The sequence below is a fragment of the Erythranthe guttata genome, chromosome 1 (genome assembly GCF_056151865.1).
Source record: "Erythranthe guttata isolate IM_541 chromosome 1, IM_541, whole genome shotgun sequence".
Lineage (NCBI taxonomy): Eukaryota > Viridiplantae > Streptophyta > Magnoliopsida > Lamiales > Phrymaceae > Erythranthe > Erythranthe guttata.
In genome coordinates this window covers 3,188,759-3,207,355 of record NC_142533.1, presented here as the reverse complement: position 1 = coordinate 3,207,355, position 18,597 = coordinate 3,188,759, and the positions used below count along the sequence as shown (strand labels likewise).

At 39.0% G+C, this 18,597-nt stretch overlaps 5 protein-coding genes and 1 pseudogene across 6 annotated transcripts; 4 read left to right on the top strand and 2 right to left on the bottom strand.

The window, feature by feature from the left end:
- The first annotated feature begins 1,351 nt into the window (after positions 1-1,351).
- On the top strand, positions 1,352-3,649 carry LOC105973812 (putative F-box protein At1g12855). 2 transcript variants are annotated; one of them, XM_012998863.2, is made up of 3 exons: positions 1,352-1,589; positions 1,696-1,750; positions 2,181-3,649. In XM_012998863.2, exons 1-3 carry the CDS (start codon positions 1,507-1,509, stop codon positions 3,033-3,035), a joined length of 993 nt encoding a protein of 330 aa, XP_012854317.2. In that variant the 5' UTR covers positions 1,352-1,506; the 3' UTR covers positions 3,036-3,649. The 2 variants fall into 2 exon arrangements, with proteins under 2 accessions (XP_012854317.2, XP_088673376.1); XM_088817250.1 differs by having other exon boundaries at positions 1,391-1,589; positions 1,696-1,727.
- A 76-nt stretch (positions 3,650-3,725) lies between these two features.
- On the bottom strand, positions 3,726-5,294 carry LOC105973617 (uncharacterized). Its single transcript, XM_012998650.2, has 2 exons — positions 5,136-5,294; positions 3,726-4,955 (listed from the first exon to the last, which is right to left on the bottom strand). Exons 1-2 carry the CDS (start codon positions 5,256-5,258, stop codon positions 3,918-3,920), a joined length of 1,161 nt encoding a protein of 386 aa, XP_012854104.2. The 5' UTR covers positions 5,259-5,294; the 3' UTR covers positions 3,726-3,917.
- Positions 5,295-5,968: 674 nt separating this feature from the next.
- Positions 5,969-7,344, bottom strand: LOC105973696 (uncharacterized; annotated as a pseudogene).
- Positions 7,345-9,044: 1,700 nt separating this feature from the next.
- Positions 9,045-10,702, top strand: LOC105973599 (F-box protein At5g49610). Its single transcript, XM_012998633.2, has 2 exons — positions 9,045-9,295; positions 9,447-10,702. The coding sequence occupies exons 1-2, from the start codon at positions 9,116-9,118 to the stop codon at positions 10,611-10,613; spliced, it is 1,347 nt and encodes a 448-aa protein (XP_012854087.2). The 5' UTR covers positions 9,045-9,115; the 3' UTR covers positions 10,614-10,702.
- A 2,827-nt stretch (positions 10,703-13,529) lies between these two features.
- LOC148772589 (uncharacterized) lies at positions 13,530-15,951 on the top strand. Its single transcript, XM_088820887.1, has 2 exons — positions 13,530-13,715; positions 14,805-15,951. Exons 1-2 carry the CDS (start codon positions 13,606-13,608, stop codon positions 15,907-15,909), a joined length of 1,215 nt encoding a protein of 404 aa, XP_088677013.1. The 5' UTR covers positions 13,530-13,605; the 3' UTR covers positions 15,910-15,951.
- A 675-nt stretch (positions 15,952-16,626) lies between these two features.
- On the top strand, positions 16,627-18,263 carry LOC105973704 (diphthamide synthesis DPH2 family protein). Its single transcript, XM_012998736.2, has one exon. The coding sequence runs from the start codon at positions 16,691-16,693 to the stop codon at positions 18,062-18,064; it is 1,374 nt and encodes a 457-aa protein (XP_012854190.2). The 5' UTR covers positions 16,627-16,690; the 3' UTR covers positions 18,065-18,263.
- The last annotated feature ends 334 nt before the right edge of the window (positions 18,264-18,597 follow it).

Genomic DNA, 18,597 nt, shown 5'->3' with positions numbered 1-18,597 from the left:
TAATCGCGTGCTTTACATTACGAATCCCGTAACTAATCGGCATTTCCCACTCCCCGAATCCGTTAATTCCGCACTACCCAACACGTGTTCTGTTCTAGCATATGCTTCGAATTCCATGGCGTATAAACTCGTTCAAACGTACGAACGCACCGATGATTATATTGAAATCGTACGAGATTGTGCTATTTTGACTATCGGAGTTGATCGGTCAATGAGGCATGTCGACACTCAACACTTGTCCACTGCATCTAGAGAGCTTCTCGTATACGTCCTGTTGACTATCGAAGGCTTCGTCCACTGGACTAAGAAATCGAAAGCCACCGATCACGTTGCGACTCTGAATGCAGAGACGGAAGTTATTACAGAGACTCGCGTACCCGTGGATTACGGATTGGAAATATTGAGGTATTATTTGTCGACGGGGAGTCTTCTAACTTTGCTCGTTAAATGCGGTGAATATTCGTGGGAATTATGGAATTTGAAATCAGAAACCGGAGAATGGACGAAGATGCCCGATATTGACTTGGAACCTCAGAAGGGCAAATTGGTCGTTCAAAATCCTACGGTTACCTTCCGTTCGTGCAACCTCAGACCGGTTGGTTGGTTAAACCACGGAGAGGTATTGGTCTTGCATAGTTCCGACTTTGCTCGGGTTTGTGTTATGTACGTTGTTCTTACACACGAAATCGACTTCCTCGAGTTGGATTACAAAGGTTATAATCACATTTTCGATTCTCATAGAAACAGCCTTCTGTCATTAGATTAGGCCTTTTGTTTAGTTTAGGCATTGGTTTTGATCATTAGCTGTGATAATAATTTAATTATCTATTTTCACTTTCGAAATATATTAATCTTCCTAGACAAAATTAGTAAATTGTATCTCATTTTATTATTTACTTTTATGTTATTAGTGACATCAGGATTAACAATTAAAAACAAAACGACGACGTTTGGCAGAAGGAACAATTAAAAAAGGGTAAATTACGGTTACTTCCTGAGGTATGGTCAAATTACGAAAAAATTCCTCTTGTTTGGGTAATTACAGCCACCCCCTCCTTTTTAAATATTTTTACGTAAAATTTATGTAATTCGGTTATTTACCGAACCAAATCGTATATTCAGTTCGGTAAACGGTATGAAATGTTGGCGTACCGAAATTTAGGTTCTGTTCTACCGATTTATCATCCCTAAATTTACCCATGAAGAGGTATTTTCGTAAGATAATACATAATTGATGGGTGGTTGTAATTACCCAAATAGAAGGGGGATTTTCGTAATTTGATCATAATTTAGGGTCGCCGTAAATTGGCCTTAAAAAAAAGAAAAATATAAATAAATGGAAAAGGAAGCAGCACACTGGAAAAAGGAGGACGTTATAATGCAAGACGACGACGTTTCATACTAAAGTTGCAAAAGAAAAAAGAAAATTGAATTGGGGGGAAAATTAAACGGAGGATCAAGCATTTCTAGGGTTTTAGCAAATCGTTCGTTGCTTGTGATTTAGGAATGGGTAACTCACTCCGTCACTATCCCAACGATGGCTCGCCGAGCGATCCATGGCAAATAACGCCGGAGAAAACTGATCGGAGGTATTATTTTTTTTTTCAATTTCTTTTTCTTGAGAGTTTCAGTCAGTAATTAGCGAAAGCTGATGAACAATATGTTTCTTCTCTACTTAATTGGAATCCATTGCAGGGATGAAAGCATTGTTCAAACTCCGATTGCAGGTACTGAAGAAGGAAACTCAGAGGTGCTGTTTATAATATGTATATGTATCTTGCTTTCTTTCGAGTTCTCTGATTTTTTTTTTTTTTCTAATTTACTTCCTGAATTAACTCATGGAGATAAGTTAATTTTGTTTAAATGCCAAATAATTAGCTGATCGGAGGAATTTGTGCTATAAATCGAATTAGTTCTTCTGGCTGCAATTGTTTGTGTTGGTTCGATTGTGTAGTGTTAAGAAAAGAACACGATAGTATTGGTGTAAAGATTTTTACGTAAGTGAAGAACAATGTAAACTGCTTATGAACATGAGATATATTTTTTGTGCCGGAAATTCTTATTGCTTACGAAAAGCTGATTTTGAGTACACGATTTATAGGTTAGGAATTTATACGAAGAATCGCCCATTCCTACTTCCAAGTTCTTAAGAAATGTAACGAATTATTATTTTTCAACAGATATATTACGACTCGGGGAGTTTAACAAATATGTCATCCCTTCCGGACGAAATGGTGTTCGAGATTCTTCTACATCTCTCAGCTGAACATATTTACAGCGAGGCAAGATTTGTTTGCCAGAAGTGGTACGATACGACCAATACTCGTAACTTCATACACGAACACCTTCGTCGTTCAACTCCCGGACTTGTCATCAAATGTGGTAACGACCCCATGAAGCAACCAATTACCGTGTCATTGACACGAGGCAGAATCGAGATATCAAAGTTCAGTTACGAGCTCAAAGGCTTTTACTGGTACGGTTGTGATGGTTTGTTTTTGCACCGTGATTCTAGTAGCAGTGTGCTTTACATTACAAATCCTGCAACCAATCGGCATTTCGCACTCCCCGAATCTGTTAGTTCCACATCACCCTACAGTTGTTCGTTTCTGGCATATGCTTCGACTTCCATGGCGTATAAATTGGTTCAAACATATAATTGCCCGGATAAGATTCCAATTGTACGAGATTGTGCTGTATTGACTGTCGGAGTTGACCAGTCAAGGAGGCTTGTCCACACTCAACACTTGTCTACTGCAGCTAGACAGCTTCTAAAATACATTCCGTTGACTATTGAAGGATTTATTCACTGGACTAAAAAACCACAAGGCACCGATCGTGTTGTGACTTTGAATGTAGAGACTGAAGTTATTACAGAGACTCGCTTACCTGTAGATTATGGATCAGAAAGATTGATGTATTACTTGTCAACAGGGGCTTCTCTAACTTTACTCGTTGAATGCAGTGAATTTTCGTGGGGATTTTGGAATTTGAAATCAGAAACCGGAGAATGTGGCGCAGCTGCCCGATATTGACTTGGAATCTCGAAAGGGCAAATTGGTAAATTTTGTCAGTGAAAACCGCCGTCGTTGCTCCTGTCCGGTCAACCTCAGACCAGTAGGTTGGTTAAATCACGGAGAGGTATTGGTCTTGCATGGTTCCCGTTTTTCTGGGGTTTGTGTTCTCTACAATGTTCGTACACAGGCAATCGACTTCTTCATGCTGGATTACGAATGTATTACTCACATGTTTGATTCTCATAGAAGCAGCCTGGTGTCATTAGATTAGGTGGATGCAATGCAAATAAGCCCGGAATGAAATTGAATTTAGTTTTTTTTTTTTTTCTCGAAATTGCTATGTACTCTCGAGAAGCAGCATTTCCACCACTTCTTATATGCTATGTACTCTCGAGAAGCAGCGTTTCCACTTCTTATTTTGCTACGTACTCTCGAGAAGCAGCATTTCCACTTCTTCTTATTTGCTGCTTGTGTAGATGACAATGTCTCGTTTGGAACTGTCGGTGCTTTTTCGTAGATATTCTGAGGATTAGGATGAATTCTAATGCTTTGTTTCCTTTGGCATCGATGTTGTTTTTGTGACTTGTATTGAAGTTGAAGCTTTGCTTTGCATGTTATACAGGGTTTTCTAATTTGATATTGAACTTGAAATAAAAATATATCACTAAATAATAATTATCAGCAACACAAAAAAAGAAAAACACGGGATGAAAATTCGATGCGAGAAGCATCGCCTTAATGACTAGCATCAATTGATCGAACCACACGAGGCTGCTTCTATAAAAGTGCAACAATAATATCACTAACTAATAATCATCAGCAACACAAAACGAAAAAAAACGTGCGAAGAAAATTCGACACCAAAAGGGTAGCCTAAATGACTTACCTTGGTGGTATCAATTAACCAAACCACACGAGGCTGCTTCTATAAAAGTGAGACAGAGTGCACACGTAATCCACCTCCAAGAACTCGAGTTCTCGTTTGCGAATATTGTAGAGAAAAAGCAGACGCCTTGTTCGGAAAAACTGGAACACCAACACCTCTTTGTCGTTTAACCAACCGATGGGCGCGGGTAATTTCTCGGAATTTTCAAATTCATCCCTCTGGAGCTCCAAGTCGATCGTGGGCAGTTTCGTCCATTCTCCGGTTTCCGGTTCCAACTCCCATACATCCCACGAAAGTTCACTGCGCTCGACGAGCAAAGTCAAAGATCTCTCTGTTGGAAAATAATACTTTGACCTTCCAACACAACCGTCGGGTATCGATTGCTCCGTAATAATTTCTCTCTCTACATTCAAAGTCAAAACACGCGGGTAGTCTCCGTAAGTCCAATGCATGAACCCTTCGGTAGTAAACGGAGTGCAATTAAGAATATGTTTCGACGCGTGAGACAAGTGTCCGATACTAAGACCTCTCCAAGAACTATCGTCCCCAAGCGTCAATACGGCGCAGCCTTGCACATGTGGCGTCTTATTCGCGACGAGAAACGAGTGGACCACTTTATACTCCGTCGAAGCGGGAGCATACGCGATACCGTAACCATACATTCTGTGAAAAGATTGAGGGAGCGACACACGCTTATTGATTTCCGGATTCGATACGTACAATGCGTTCTTTTTGGCATCGAAGCCCACTATCAAACCGTTGCAACTAGACCACTTTTCGCCGAAATCGTACTCGAAGTCGAGCTTCTCGATTCGACCTAGCCGAGCTGTTAAGAAAATTGGCGGGAGAGAAGCAGACTGTACGACGAGTCCGGGAGTTGAGCGGTCGAGGTGCTCGCGTACGAAGTCGCGTATCAATTTGCGCCACTTGTTGGAAACAAATCTCGCCGTGTCGTAAAAATCTTCGGCCGGAAGCTGTAGAAGAATACGCAGCAACAATTCGTCGGGAAGAGAATCGATATAGTTTGTTAAACTAGACCTCCAGCTTTTTATCTGCATCATGAAAAATAAAAGATTAATATTTTCGATCAACAATGTAACAATTTATATTCGGTCACGAGTTCGAATTTCGGTTTCGCGCCAATATTAATCGCATGCATGTAATTAACAATAAAAAAAAATTAAAAGCAAATTAGAACAATTAAACACGTTGTATGAATATTGGAAGTTCACCTCGGAGTTTCGTTTTCTTCTCTTGGCTATTTCTCCGACAGTCGTCGGGGTTCGTTTTCTTCTCTTGGTTATTTCTCCGGCGGCGGGAGGCGGCGGCGGTGGCGGCGGTGGCACGTTACCCATCTATAAATTAATTAATCTTTTTCTTTGAGTTTCTTGGAGAACTGGATATTTGCCTATCTATAGACCTAATTCATGAAGGTTAAAAAAATATATTTGCCTAAATATATAAACTAAATAAATATTGGTTTGTTTTCCAAATTAATAAATTATACTCCAATTGAGTTATCTTTTTCCTTAAATTATTTTCCAAAAAATAAATTAGGGCTGAAGGAAAAGCGAATACGTCTCATAGCGTCTGTTGGTTACTTAATTTGTTTCTCATACTAATAATATTTTGGGAAAATTGCACGTCACCCCCTGTAAATATATATTTTTTGCACTTTACCCCGTAATTTTTTTAAAAGTGAATGTGCCCCTTCAAAATGTTATTCTTGTTGACTCCGATGGATGATTCATCGGAATTGAGTATTTTTGTTGCACGTCGTTGCCCCATTAAATGCTATTTTTATTCTCTTAAAAATATAACTTTTCTTTGCGTCGCCCCTTTAAAATGTTATTGTTATTGCACAATGCCCTCCAAAAATTGGCTTATGGCCTCTGGGGCAAAGTGCAACCAAAATAATATTTCGAAGGGGTGTATCCCTTTTATGAATTTTTAGGAGGGAAAGTGCAAAAAAGGAAAATTTATAGGGGGTGAAGAGCATTTTGCCCTTTAGTTTATATTTGTCGTCCATAATATTAGTCCTGCGATTGCATTTTTCGAACGATTTTTAATTGTCGACTACCTTTAAGTAGTCCATGTTTGGATGTAATATGGAGCCTTATTGCCGGTTGTTTCTCGTATTTAAAACATATAAATCCAGCAAATACTTTATATAGTGAAATTAATTTTCGTATACAATTTCTATAATAAGGGTCGATGAAGACCGTTTTCGAAGAAAATACAAACATCTAACACTCAATTACAACGCCTAAACTCCGCATCCATCTACCGATACAAGGCTGTTTCTATGAAATTCAAACAATTGATTATTACAATAGTTGTCAAGCTCGAAGAAATCAATTCCTCGTGTACGGACATTGTAGAGAATACAAACCCTAGTCGGATCCGAAACATGCAAGACCAACACCTCTCCGTCGTTCAACCAACCAACCGGTACGAGGATCAGAGGACCAGCCGACGGTCTTTCTTCGTCGGGGCATTCACAACCCAAATTTACAAATTTGCCCTTTTGCGCTTCCAAGTCAATCTTGTTCACCATCGTCCATTCTAATCCGTTCTCCGTTTTCAACTCCCAAACCTCCCACGAAAATCCACTTCCGTGAGTGAGAAAAGTTAGAGTGCTCCCCGTCGACAAACAATACTTGAATAATCTTTGTCCGTAACCCTGAGGGAAGGGTATTTCCGTAATAACTTCGGTCTCTACATTCAAAGTCAAAATATGATTCCCCGTTGGCCTAGTCCAATGAATAAAACCTCCGGTAGTCAACGGCACCTCCTTCAAAAGTTCTCGATTTATGGGAGATAAGTGTTCGGTACAACCACTCCTCCAAAGTTTGTCAACTCCGACAGTCAATATAACGCATTTTTGCACTTCTACATCTTCTTCTTGCTCGTACGGGAACGTGTGGACAACTTTATACACCAATACACCATCGAAGCTGCCGCATACGCTATACTATAACGATAGAGTTGCACCTTCGGACAAAGAGATACGGAGAGGGGGAAATTCCGCTTCGTTATGGGATTCGCAACGAAACAACTATCGGAGTCTAGGGTGTCGCGGAATTGCAATACCAAACCGTTGCAACTCGACCAAAACGCCCATTTGAAGTCGCAGCCGAATTTCGATACCTCGATTCCGCCTCGTCCGATCGACATAAAAAGTGCGCGATTGTAGTCGTCGAAACTCTGGATGGCAAGTCCGGGAGTTGAACTGCGAAGGTGTCCGTATACGAAGGTACGGGTACGGATCATATCGTACCACTTTCGACAAACGAACATGGCAGAATCGTAAATATCTTGAGCCGAGAGATGGAGAAGAATATCGACTATCAATTCGTCTGGGAGAGACTCTATATTTGTTGAATTGGTCTTCTTTTTGCATCTCCTGACATAAACTCGGTCGAATTTGCGCACAGCCATCGCATATATATATATATATATATATATATATATATATATATATATATATATATATATATATATATATATATATATATATATATATATATATATGTGTGAAACATGTAATTCAAACACTCTTAGAAACTAAATTTATTATATATTTACAAATTTATTGGAAAGAATAAAGCAGGGTGTTTTTGAGTAATTCGTACCTGTGAGTTTCCTTCTTCTTTATTTACATCCCGTCCATGGTGAGCGGACGGCGAATTCTGCGGCGGCGCGGTGGGCGACGACAGCGCCGGCGGACGGTGGAGGGATGGTGGAGAATCGCCCATAAATTGATTAATGTTTTCTTTCAAAATTGTAGAATTCCCCTTTTGGAGACCGATCTAGGGTTTGATTTTGAATGATACCGCTCAATTCCGCGACTGATATATCTCAACGGGAATTTTATATTATTAGATTTTGCACCCTTAAAATGTTGTATTTTAGCTCTTTGCACCCTTAAAAGTAATTAATTGCAGTTTACATCCTCCAAACATATATGCAACTTGAATAAAATATTTAAAAGGATAAAATGCACTTAGCCCCCCTAGAAATAAATTTCTAGTTTTCACACTTCATCTAATTTTGTTAGTAATTCAATGAAGCTATTTGAGGAGGGGAAAAGCGCGTGTGAATCATCATCTATGAAATAGCGGGAAAAAGAATCAGCCAAGTATAATTTACAATACGAACGAAAACTCGACGAGCAAACAAATAGTCTAAACGGCTAAACTTGTAGCTATTGAACTATAAACAAATTTGTCTAAACAAATTGTCCGAACCGTACCAGGCTGTTTCTATGAACTATAAACTTGTAGCTATTGAAATCGTGATCCATCTCAAAGAAATCAATTCCACGCGTACGAACATTGTGGACGACAACGCAAAGCCGAGTCGGAAAAACATGCAAGACCAACGCCTCTCGGCAATTTAACCAACCAATCGGTTTGAATGTGACATTTGAGTATCTAGTCAGTACGAGTGATTGATCGCTTAAACGTTTCAAATATACGGATTTGAAATTTTGAGGTTCCAAGTCGACCGAGGGCATTTTCGTCCGTTCATCCGTTTCTTGTCACAACTCCCAAACCTCCCAAGAAAACTCGTTGATATTAGTGAGAAAAGTTATAGAAGTACCCGTTGACAAATAATACTTCAATCGTTCTCCGTAACCTTAAGTAGGAGAATCTCTGTAATAACCTCGGTCTCTACATTCAACTACAAAACGCGGGCGCTTGTTGTCATAGTACAATGAACGAAACCTTCGGTATTCAATGGAACATACACGAGAACTTTTCTAGACGCGAGAGATAAGTGTTGCGTACGAACAATCCTCCAAGACTCGTCGACTCCTACGGCCAATATAACACAACCTAGTTCTTCGGGTTTATCAAAGCGATCGAAACACGCGTTAGCCACTTTATACACCATCGAAGATGGACCATACGCTATAGCACAATTTGTAGGAGGGAAAGTGTGAAAACTAGGGGGGCTAAGTGCATTTTATCCTTTTAAATATTTTATTCAAGTTGCATATATGTTTGGAGGATGTGAACTGCAATTAATTATTTTTAAGGGTGCAAAGAGCTAAAATACAACATTTTAAGGGTGCAAAATCTAATAATATAAAATTCCCGTTGAGATATATCAGTCGCGGAATTGAGCGGTATCATTCAAAATCAAACCCTAGATCGGTCTCCAATTGGGGAATTCTACAATTTTGAAAGAAAACATTAATCAATTTATGGGCGACTCTCCACCATCACTCCACCGTCCGCCGCCGCCGTCGTCGCCCGCTGCGCCGCCGCCGTCGTCGTCGCCCGCTGCGCCGCCGCCGTATTCGCCGTCCGGTCACCATGGAAGGGATGTTTCTCTGAAGATTCAGACTCCAATGGCTGTAAATAAAGAAGAAGGAAACTCACAGGTACGAATTACTCAATAAATCCCTGCTTTATTCTTTCCAAGAAATTTTTGAATATATCATAAATATAGTTTCCAAGAGTGTTTGAATTACATTTTTCATATATATATATATATATATATATATAAAGGACTTGTATATATTTCATGTGCAGATGATCAGAGGGCGCAAATTGAAGTGTAGATATACGAATCATGGGCGCAGCCGCCCGTATAACCACCGGATATGTAAAGGCGGGAAGAAGAGCAGTTCAATGAATATCGAGTCGCTTCCGGACGAATTGTTGTTCGACATTCTTCTACATCTCCCACCTCGAGATATTTACGATTCCGCGGTTTTCGTTTGCAAGAAGTGGCGCAGCGTAATCCGCACGCGTAAATTCACGTGCGAACACCTTCGCCACTCACCTCCCGGACTCGTCATCCAGAGTGTTAATAAACGCGAGCAAACGTCTTTTCTGACAACGAGGCGAGGCCGAATCGAGATAACCAAGTTCGCCTACAACAATTACAGGTGCTTGTTATGGACGAGTTGTAACGGTTTGCTACTCGAGTGCGATAAGGAAAACGACCATGCTACTTACATTGCTAATCCTTCGACGAGCCAACGCTCGCCTCTCCCTCCGAAATACTATTCCGGTATGGCGTATGCTGCAGCTTCCACGACGTATAAAGTGGTCAACTGGTATCATGAGTACGACAATCTCGAAGACCGAGGTTGCGTTATATTGACCGTAGGAGTTGACAAGTCTTGGAGGTTTCTTCATACCCAACACTTATCCCTCGCAACTAGAATAATTTTCAACATCCGCCCGTTGACTACCGAGGGTTTCGTTCATTGGGCTACGACAAAAAGCGCTCATGTTTTGTCATTGAATGTAGAGACCGAGGTTATTAAAGAGATTCTTGTACCGAAAGGCTACGGAGAAAAAATGAAGTATTTTTTGTCGACCGGTACTTCTCTAACTTTTCTCACTAACATCAAAGAGTTTTCGTGGGAGGTTTGGGAGTTGAGTCAAGAAACGGGCAAATGGACGAAAATGCCCTCGATCGACTTGGAACCTCAAAATTTCAGATCCGAATATTCGAAACGTATACGTAATCGTTCACTCATACCGCCTTGGGGGTCAAATGTCACGGTCAAACCGGTTGGTTGGTTAAGTTGCAAAGAGGCGTTGGTGTTGCATGCTTTTCCGACTCGGCTTTGCATCGTCTACAATGTCCGTACGCGTGGAATCGATTTCTTTGAGTTGAATCACGATTTTGATCTCTACACGTTTGTTGTTCATAGAGACAGCCTTGTCGATTTTCGTGAATGTTGATAAATTAATTATACTTTTAGCAATTTAATTAGACAATGGTTACTCACTTCCAATATTAATTACCTCATCTAATCTTCTTAGGCATTGTTAATTAGTTGGTCAATGTTTGATTTAAGTAATAATGTTTTATTTAATTCTTTGATGCTCTGACGTGAAATTTATGCAAAGCCGAAATGTCGATAAGCCGTTGTCTATTCCTTCGGGTCTCAATGGTGTGCTCGTGACCGGTTCGAGAAGGGTCTCTATTCGGTTAACTTTTTAGTGAAATTACTTGTGCCTACACTCTAATGTAGTCAGTGACAAGTACTCGAGGAATTTTTTACACGATGTGCTTAAATTTTCGGAAATTTGAGGGTTGTGTCCTCGAAAAAAATTTAGGATTTTTTTTGTATGAAGAATGACAAAATCATATAATAGGAAGGGTGGACTCGTCCCTGAATGTCGGGAAAAATACAGTTTTTGTATCTTACGTTGGAAAATTTCAATACTTTTAGTCATTTCTGTCAATTTCCCGTTAAAATTAAGGGAATCAAGCATTTTCCCATCACTGCCTTAACTAACATACTAACGTTAAATTGACAGAAATGACCAAAAATGGTAAACTATTGTAATATTTGGGACCATATGTGTTTTTTTCATTTTTGTGCATGGGGAACCAAATGTGTAATTGATGCAAACTTACGGGATGAAAACTGTAATTTCTCCTTTAATTAAATATGTAAGAGCCAAACGAGGTCTTAAAGCAGGTTTCATGAGTAATTCTCCGTCTAATTAAAATTAGGGTTTATTTTATATACCCCTAGATACCAAATAAATTAGGATAAACTCATGTCGAATTTTTACTTTGACATATCCTCCTGGAGAGGCGAAAGTACTATGCTACCCTTACATGCAATTTTCGGCCACACTGCATTCAACATTTCGGGTCTTCCATTTAGCATTTTCACTAATTTATTTATTATTATTTTTTCCTAAACCTGTTTGTTTAATTTATATATTTTCTATTAATTTTGTATTTAATTTTATTATTTTTTTTAATTTGTTTTTTTTTAAATCAATTTGTTTTTTGTACGAAAAATAACTACATGTAACTTTAGTAAACTATAGTCATTCGTAGTTATGTTTTTTTTTTTTTATTCCATATTTTTAGTCAATCAATTATGTAAGCACACGAATACTGGCTTATACAAAAGAAATTCATAAACCCCAATAACAAAAATTTATAAATTTCAATATTTATATTATAAATTACCTCAAAACCAATAAAATACAAATCGGAAATACACAAGTATATGCATATGTAACTACATGTTACTTACTATATGTAACTAGTAATGTACAGTAATGTACCGTAATGTATACAATATGTTGACCACTGTAACTTGAAGCAGATGTAACTTCAACCAAATTTTTTTGATACCTTCAATAAGAGGATTAATGTCTTTCATTAAGCTGCAATAGCAAAATCAATATCAAAACAAAAAAAAAATAAAAAAAAAAAATACACCATAGCTGCGAAATGCTACAAATTTTTCACCAACTCGCCAATGACTCTTCACCCCCAAACGCCTCCTACCAAAATCCTAACCGTCGCTAACCACCCAAGGTCCCGCGCTCACAAATGAAAAAAAAATATAGAAATAAATTTGAAAATAAAAAAAATAATACCGAACACTTATCCCTCGCAACTAGAAGAAATTCCATCACTCTCCCGTTGAATACCGAGGGTTTTGTTCATTGGGTTACGACAACAAGCCCTCATGTTTTGTCATTGAATGTAGAGACCGAGGTTGTTACAGAGATTCTTGTACCTAAGGGTTACGGAGAAAAGTTTTAAGTATTTTTCGTCGACGGGTACTTGTCTAACCTTTCTCACTAATATCAAAGAGTTTTCGTGGGAGGTATGGGAGTTGAGACAAGAAACAGGCAAATGGACAAAAATGCCCTCGATCGACTGGGAACCTCAAAATTTCAGATCCGAATATTTGAATCGTTTAAGTGATCCTTCACTCGTTCCGTCGCCTTGGGAGTCAATTGTCACGGTCAAACCAGTTGGTCGGTTAAATTGAAAAGAGGCGTTGGTGTTGCATGCTTTTCCGTCTCGGCTTTGCATCGTCTACAACACGTGGAATTGATGTCTTCGAGTTGGATCCGATTTCGATAGCTACATGTTTATAGTTCATAGAAACAGCCTTGTAGGATTTGGTGGATATATTGTTGATTGATTAATTGTAAGTTTAGACATTTAAACAATGATTTCTTGTGGAGTTTCATTTCATGGGGATCTGTTTGGTTGTGGCAAAATATATATTCCTCTCTTCCAAAATACAATATTCTTCAGAATTTTTTATAGTTTATATCGTGTTTGATTATAATATTGAGTCTTATATTTCTAAATGTTAATTACGAAAACCCCTTGAACTTAAGCTAAATAACAAAAGACACTCCACTTATTCTTAATTACTAAAAAATCTTGAGGTTTTTTTTTTTTATACTAACCCTGCAGTGTGACTTTTCACGGATTTTTTTATTACAGAGAATAGACTTTATACAACTTCAAATATTTAATTTTATTTCTCATCTATTTAATAGAGGGTATAAATAGATTGTACTCATTTTCTATTAAAAAACTCGATCAACAGTTAATCAGAGGGGAATTTTGGTTATTACGGATAGGTGGGGTGTTTTTCGTTATTTAGCCTAAGTTCAGGGAGTTTTTCGGAATTATCCTAAGAATTTAGTCAACTAACAAAAAATAATGAGTCAACTTTGGTTAGCTACCATTTGCTGTATCGGGTGGATTTTGGTCGAATGAAAATATGGGGGGGTCTTTTAGCAACATAAACATATAAGGAGGTTATTTATGAAATAAATAAAAAAGTTGGAGGGGTTATCCTAATTACATCGGGATTAGTCGTCCCCTCAATATAAACATTGCACGTAACAGAAAACACATTAAATAAATCAAATTAAAGATTTAATTCAATTACTAATGGGTAACTCATTCCGCCGGCCGCCGCCCCCACCGGAACGCCACCGTTTCAAGGATGACTCATTGAACGGCGGCGTAGAACCACAAATAATGAACAAGGAAATTGAGAGGTACTGTTTTTTTTTCATAATTCTTGTTTCTATTTTAATTAGTCATGTTTTTTCTTTTCTTTTTCTTTTGGGTTCGGGCAGTCAACAATCTACGTGAACCGGGTAAACCTGGATCACTGAAACTAGTGATAAACGAATTGAGCCGGCGCGTGAACTCAATGAGTTGACTCGACAAAAACTCGAACTCGAACTAGGGTTTTTCGAGCTCAAGCCCCATTATAGTTGTTCGACAGCTCGCGAACTTCTTATTTAATTTTTTTTTTAATAAACTATACAATAAAATTATTATTATTATTATTATTATTTTATATATAAAAGAAAGAAACGTTGGCAACCCTAAAAAAATCCTAATGATAATTTTGTAACTATTTCCTACCTTATTGGTACTTATGTAATTATTTATTTTTAATATTTAACTATAATTTTCAACAATTATTAATCTCATATTTTTCATCAATATATCTCAAATCTTAAGAAATTCGATTTGTTAAATCTTAGTCTATTTAATTGGATTATAAATCTTAATATATAAGATTTAAAAAAACTAATGTTACATAAAATATGAATAATACTACATTATTAAATTTTACTATATTAATGTACTATATTTTCTTATTATATATTAAATTGATTATTTTTTTCACTATTAAATAATATCCCGTGCGATAACGGTGAAAAATGCTAGTTATTATAATTATGATATAATGTTTTTTTTATTTTTTTAAAAAAATATTTTATTATTTAAAGCTCGAGTCGAAGTGGAGTTCATCGAATCTCATGCGAGCTCGACCTCGACGAGCCAAAACATTTCAGCTCGAGCCCGACAAAGTAGGCGAGCTCGGCTCAATCTCGGCTCGTTCACACCGCTAACTAAAACCACGGTATAAACCGCGGTAGACATAAGGCATGTGTGACATACTCGACCTAACGACGTTTCTGAATCAAGAAATTATCATGTTCTTTTCATAATTAATTTAGTAATGAAATAAAGACTTCATAAATGTGGTGAAACTAACACTCTAGAAAATATGGTTGATTGTTTAATTATTGAAATAGTTAGGCTTAAATTCGAAACTCACGTTATTTCAGGGGATCATGTAAAAGGAAGAGTAGTTCAACAAATATAGAGTCTCTACCCGACGAATTGATGTTCGAGATTCTTCTACATCTCCCGGCTGATGATATTTACGGAGGGGCAGCATTTGTCTGCAAGAAGTGGCGCGATCTTACCCGCAACCGTAACTTCATAAACGAACACCTCCACCGTTCAACTCCCGGACTTGTCGTCCAATTCCAATGCCAGACCGAGAACGCGGTTTTCCTAGCAATGAGACGAGGAAGGTTCGAGATATCCAAGTTCAGTAATTACAATTTCAAACACTTGTTAAGGGCTAGTTGTAACGGTTTGCTAATCGAGTGCGATACGGCAAATGGTTGTGCTTCTTCCGTAGTTAATCCTTCGACGAACCGACGCTTGCGTATCCCTCCCGGTTACTATTCCAGCATAGCGTACGCTTCGGCTTCCATGTCGTATAAAGTGGTTAGCGGGTCAAGTCAACATGACAAACCCGAAGAACTAGGTTGCGTTATATGGACCGTCGGAGTCGACAAGTCTTGGAGGACTGTTTGCACCGAACACTTATCTCTCGCGACTAGAAGAATTCTCGGCACCACCCCGTTGACTACCGAGGGTTTCGTCCATTGGTCAACGCCAGAAAGCGGTCATATTCTGACTTTGAATATAGAGACCGAGGTTGTTACGGAGATCCCGGTACCTAAAGGCTACGAAAGAAGATGGAAGTTTTATTTGTCGACGGGGACTTCTCTAACTTTCCTCACTGCAATGGGCTGGTTCTCGTTCGAGGTTTGGGAGTTGAGACAAGAAACGGGTGAATGGACTAAACTGCACGATATTGAGTTGGACCATCAAGTTCTCGGGTTTGTGTATTTGAACCGTCTAATTGATTTCTCCCTCGTACCACTCGCACCGCCTAATTGCTCTACTGCCACCGTCAACCCGGTTGGTTGGTTAAATTGCAAAGAGGCTTTGGTCTTGCATGCTTTCCCAACTCGGCTTTGCTTCGTACATATTGTCCGTACACGAGAAATCGATTTCTTCGAGTTGGGTCACGATTTCGATAGCTACAATTTTATAGCTCATAGAAACAGCCTGGTTAGGTTAGGTGCATGTTGATTATAACTTTAGCCATCTAGACAATTGTTGCTTGTTGAGTTGTTGCAATATATATATATATATATATATATATATATATATATATATATATATATATATATATATATATATATATATATATATATATATATCATTTAATCTTCTTAGACATGGTTTAGTTGATGGTGATTGATTAAGTTATTGAGTCTATTTTTTTTTTTATAATTGGAGAATTGTGATTTCGAGCTTTTCTTATCAAGGTAAATGTTGTGTTAACTCTTCAATTTAAATGTATAATCGATTCAAATTAATTTAACTTCAAACTAGGAAAAGAACATATTGTAAGGTAGAATTTTACATGAAGATGAAATTGCTCATTACTACTTTGATCACTCGTTGTATGTTCGAGGGGATAGTTCAACTGCTTTCGGGACGTTAAATTGGTATATGGTTTTACCATCGAGTACTGATAGTCGGAATTTTAACTCCAATATGATACGTACTTTAACGGGTTGTTGAGTCACTATGATTTACATTGTCCATCAAACATGTCGAGCTAGGGGATAGGGTCCTGGTGACGAGGGATGTCGTTAGGTTGTGTTATATTGAAAGTATAAGGGGTTATGTGCAAAACGTTCAAATTATTGGGGGCTAAGTGATATTTACTCAATTTCAAAAGGGCCTTTATTTTTTCTCTTTTTGTAATTTAAAAAAATTTGACTATTTATATACAAATGGGCTTATAGCCCCCAAATTGAAGTAAATTACAGACACGCACCAGAACGTGTTTTCTCGCACAGTAATGGCGGAAACAACCGTCAAACCCTCCTCCGACCTTCTCGTACAGCAGCAGCAGCAGCCACCGCCGCCGTCAAAGCCCCGGCCGAAGCGATTCGTGAAGAACCAAATCCCAGACTCAATCCTCAACGACGCCGCGCTGAACGCCGCCATCTCCCTCCTCCCGGCGAACTACAGCTTCGAGATCCACAAAATAATCTGGCGCGCGCGGTCCACGAACGCCACGCGCGTGGCGCTCCAGTTCCCCGAGGGACTCCTGATGTACTCCCTCGTCATCTCCGACATCCTGACCACCTTCGCCGCCGTCACCCACTGCTTCGTCCTCGGCGACGTCACCTACGGCGCGTGCTGCGTCGACGACCTCTCGGCGCGTGCCCTCGACGCGCACCTCCTCGTCCACTTCGGCCACAGCTGCCTCGTCCCCATCGACTCCACCACCATCCCCGTGCTCTACATCTTCGTCGAGATCGCCATCAACACGCGCAAGCTCCTCCACGAGCTGAACCACAACTTCACCCCCGACCAAATCAACAGCTTCGTCATGGCCGGAACAATTCAATTCTCCAACGCCATCCGCGCCGTCAAGCCCGAGCTCGAGAATCTAGGGTTTAGGGTTTTGATTCCCCAATCAAAACCCCTCTCCGCCGGTGAAGTCCTCGGCTGCACCGCCCCCAGCGTGAAATTACAAACTTGCCCCGGGAAGGACGACGTCATCATCTTCGTGGCCGACGGAAGATTCCATCTCGAAGCATTCATGATAGCCAATCCAGAAATTAGGGCTTTTCGATTCGATCCTTATTTGGGGAAACTCTTCTTAGAGGAATACGATCACGAGGGTATGAAGGGGGATAGAAGGAAGGCAATCGAGAGAGCTATGGGGGCGAAAACTTGGGGAATCGTGTTGGGTACTTTAGGCAGGCAAGGCAATACTATGATAATGAAGAGATTGGAAGAAAAAATGAAAGATAAAGGGTTGGATTATATGGTTGTGTTAATATCGGAATTATCGCCTAAAAAAATCGAGCTTTTTGGCGATGCGGTTGATGCTTGGGTTCAAATTGCGTGCCCTAGGTTGTCTATTGATTGGGGTGATGCTTTTAAGAAGCCATTGTTGACAGCTTTCGAGGCCGAGATTGCACTTGGAGATTTGGATGGGTGGTGGCAGAGGAAATCGAGGTGTTGTAATGGAAGTTCGGAGAGTACGAGGAATGAAGAATGTTGTGGTAATGGAAATGGTGATGTGCAAGAAGGGGTGGATTATCCGATGGATTACTATGCGCAAGATGGAGGGGGGTGGAATTCTTGTTACTCGAAGAAGCCTGCTCGTGTTAGTCGGAAAAACAACCAGTGCTGCAATAATAGTTGCGAAAAACTATAAAAAATTCATGGTGAGTCTCGTTTTCGCTTATGGAGCTCCTATGGGTATAATTTTGTTCTCTATTACCTTATAGTATTTGTGTTTAGATGCATATGTCTTCTTGATATATTCGAAGATATTGGGGAGTTTTGATATTTGCTTTTGCTGTTGCATTTAGATATATACTTTTGATCAATGGAATTTTTTTTTTTTGTTGCAATGCAATAGACAGACAGACATTTTTAAATCTTATGTTCTTGTCTGAAAAGACAAGCTTCAGTTTCTGATAACAGTATCTTTAGCTATTGCTTGTTTCAGACCACTATTATTGAAGATTAATTCAAAGTAATGTTTTTGTGGAGTTTAGAGGTGAATTTGAGTGTCAAGTTTTCACCACCAGTTTCTTGAATGAAAAATCTGATTCAGAACCCAATTTGGATTTATTAAATTGTGGTTTCCAATAAAATCTCGAACACAGCCCATGTTTCGTAAATCTTTGTCATGAATATTCAAACGGCTCCACTTCGATTTTTCTTGTAGAGGAACGGAAATGC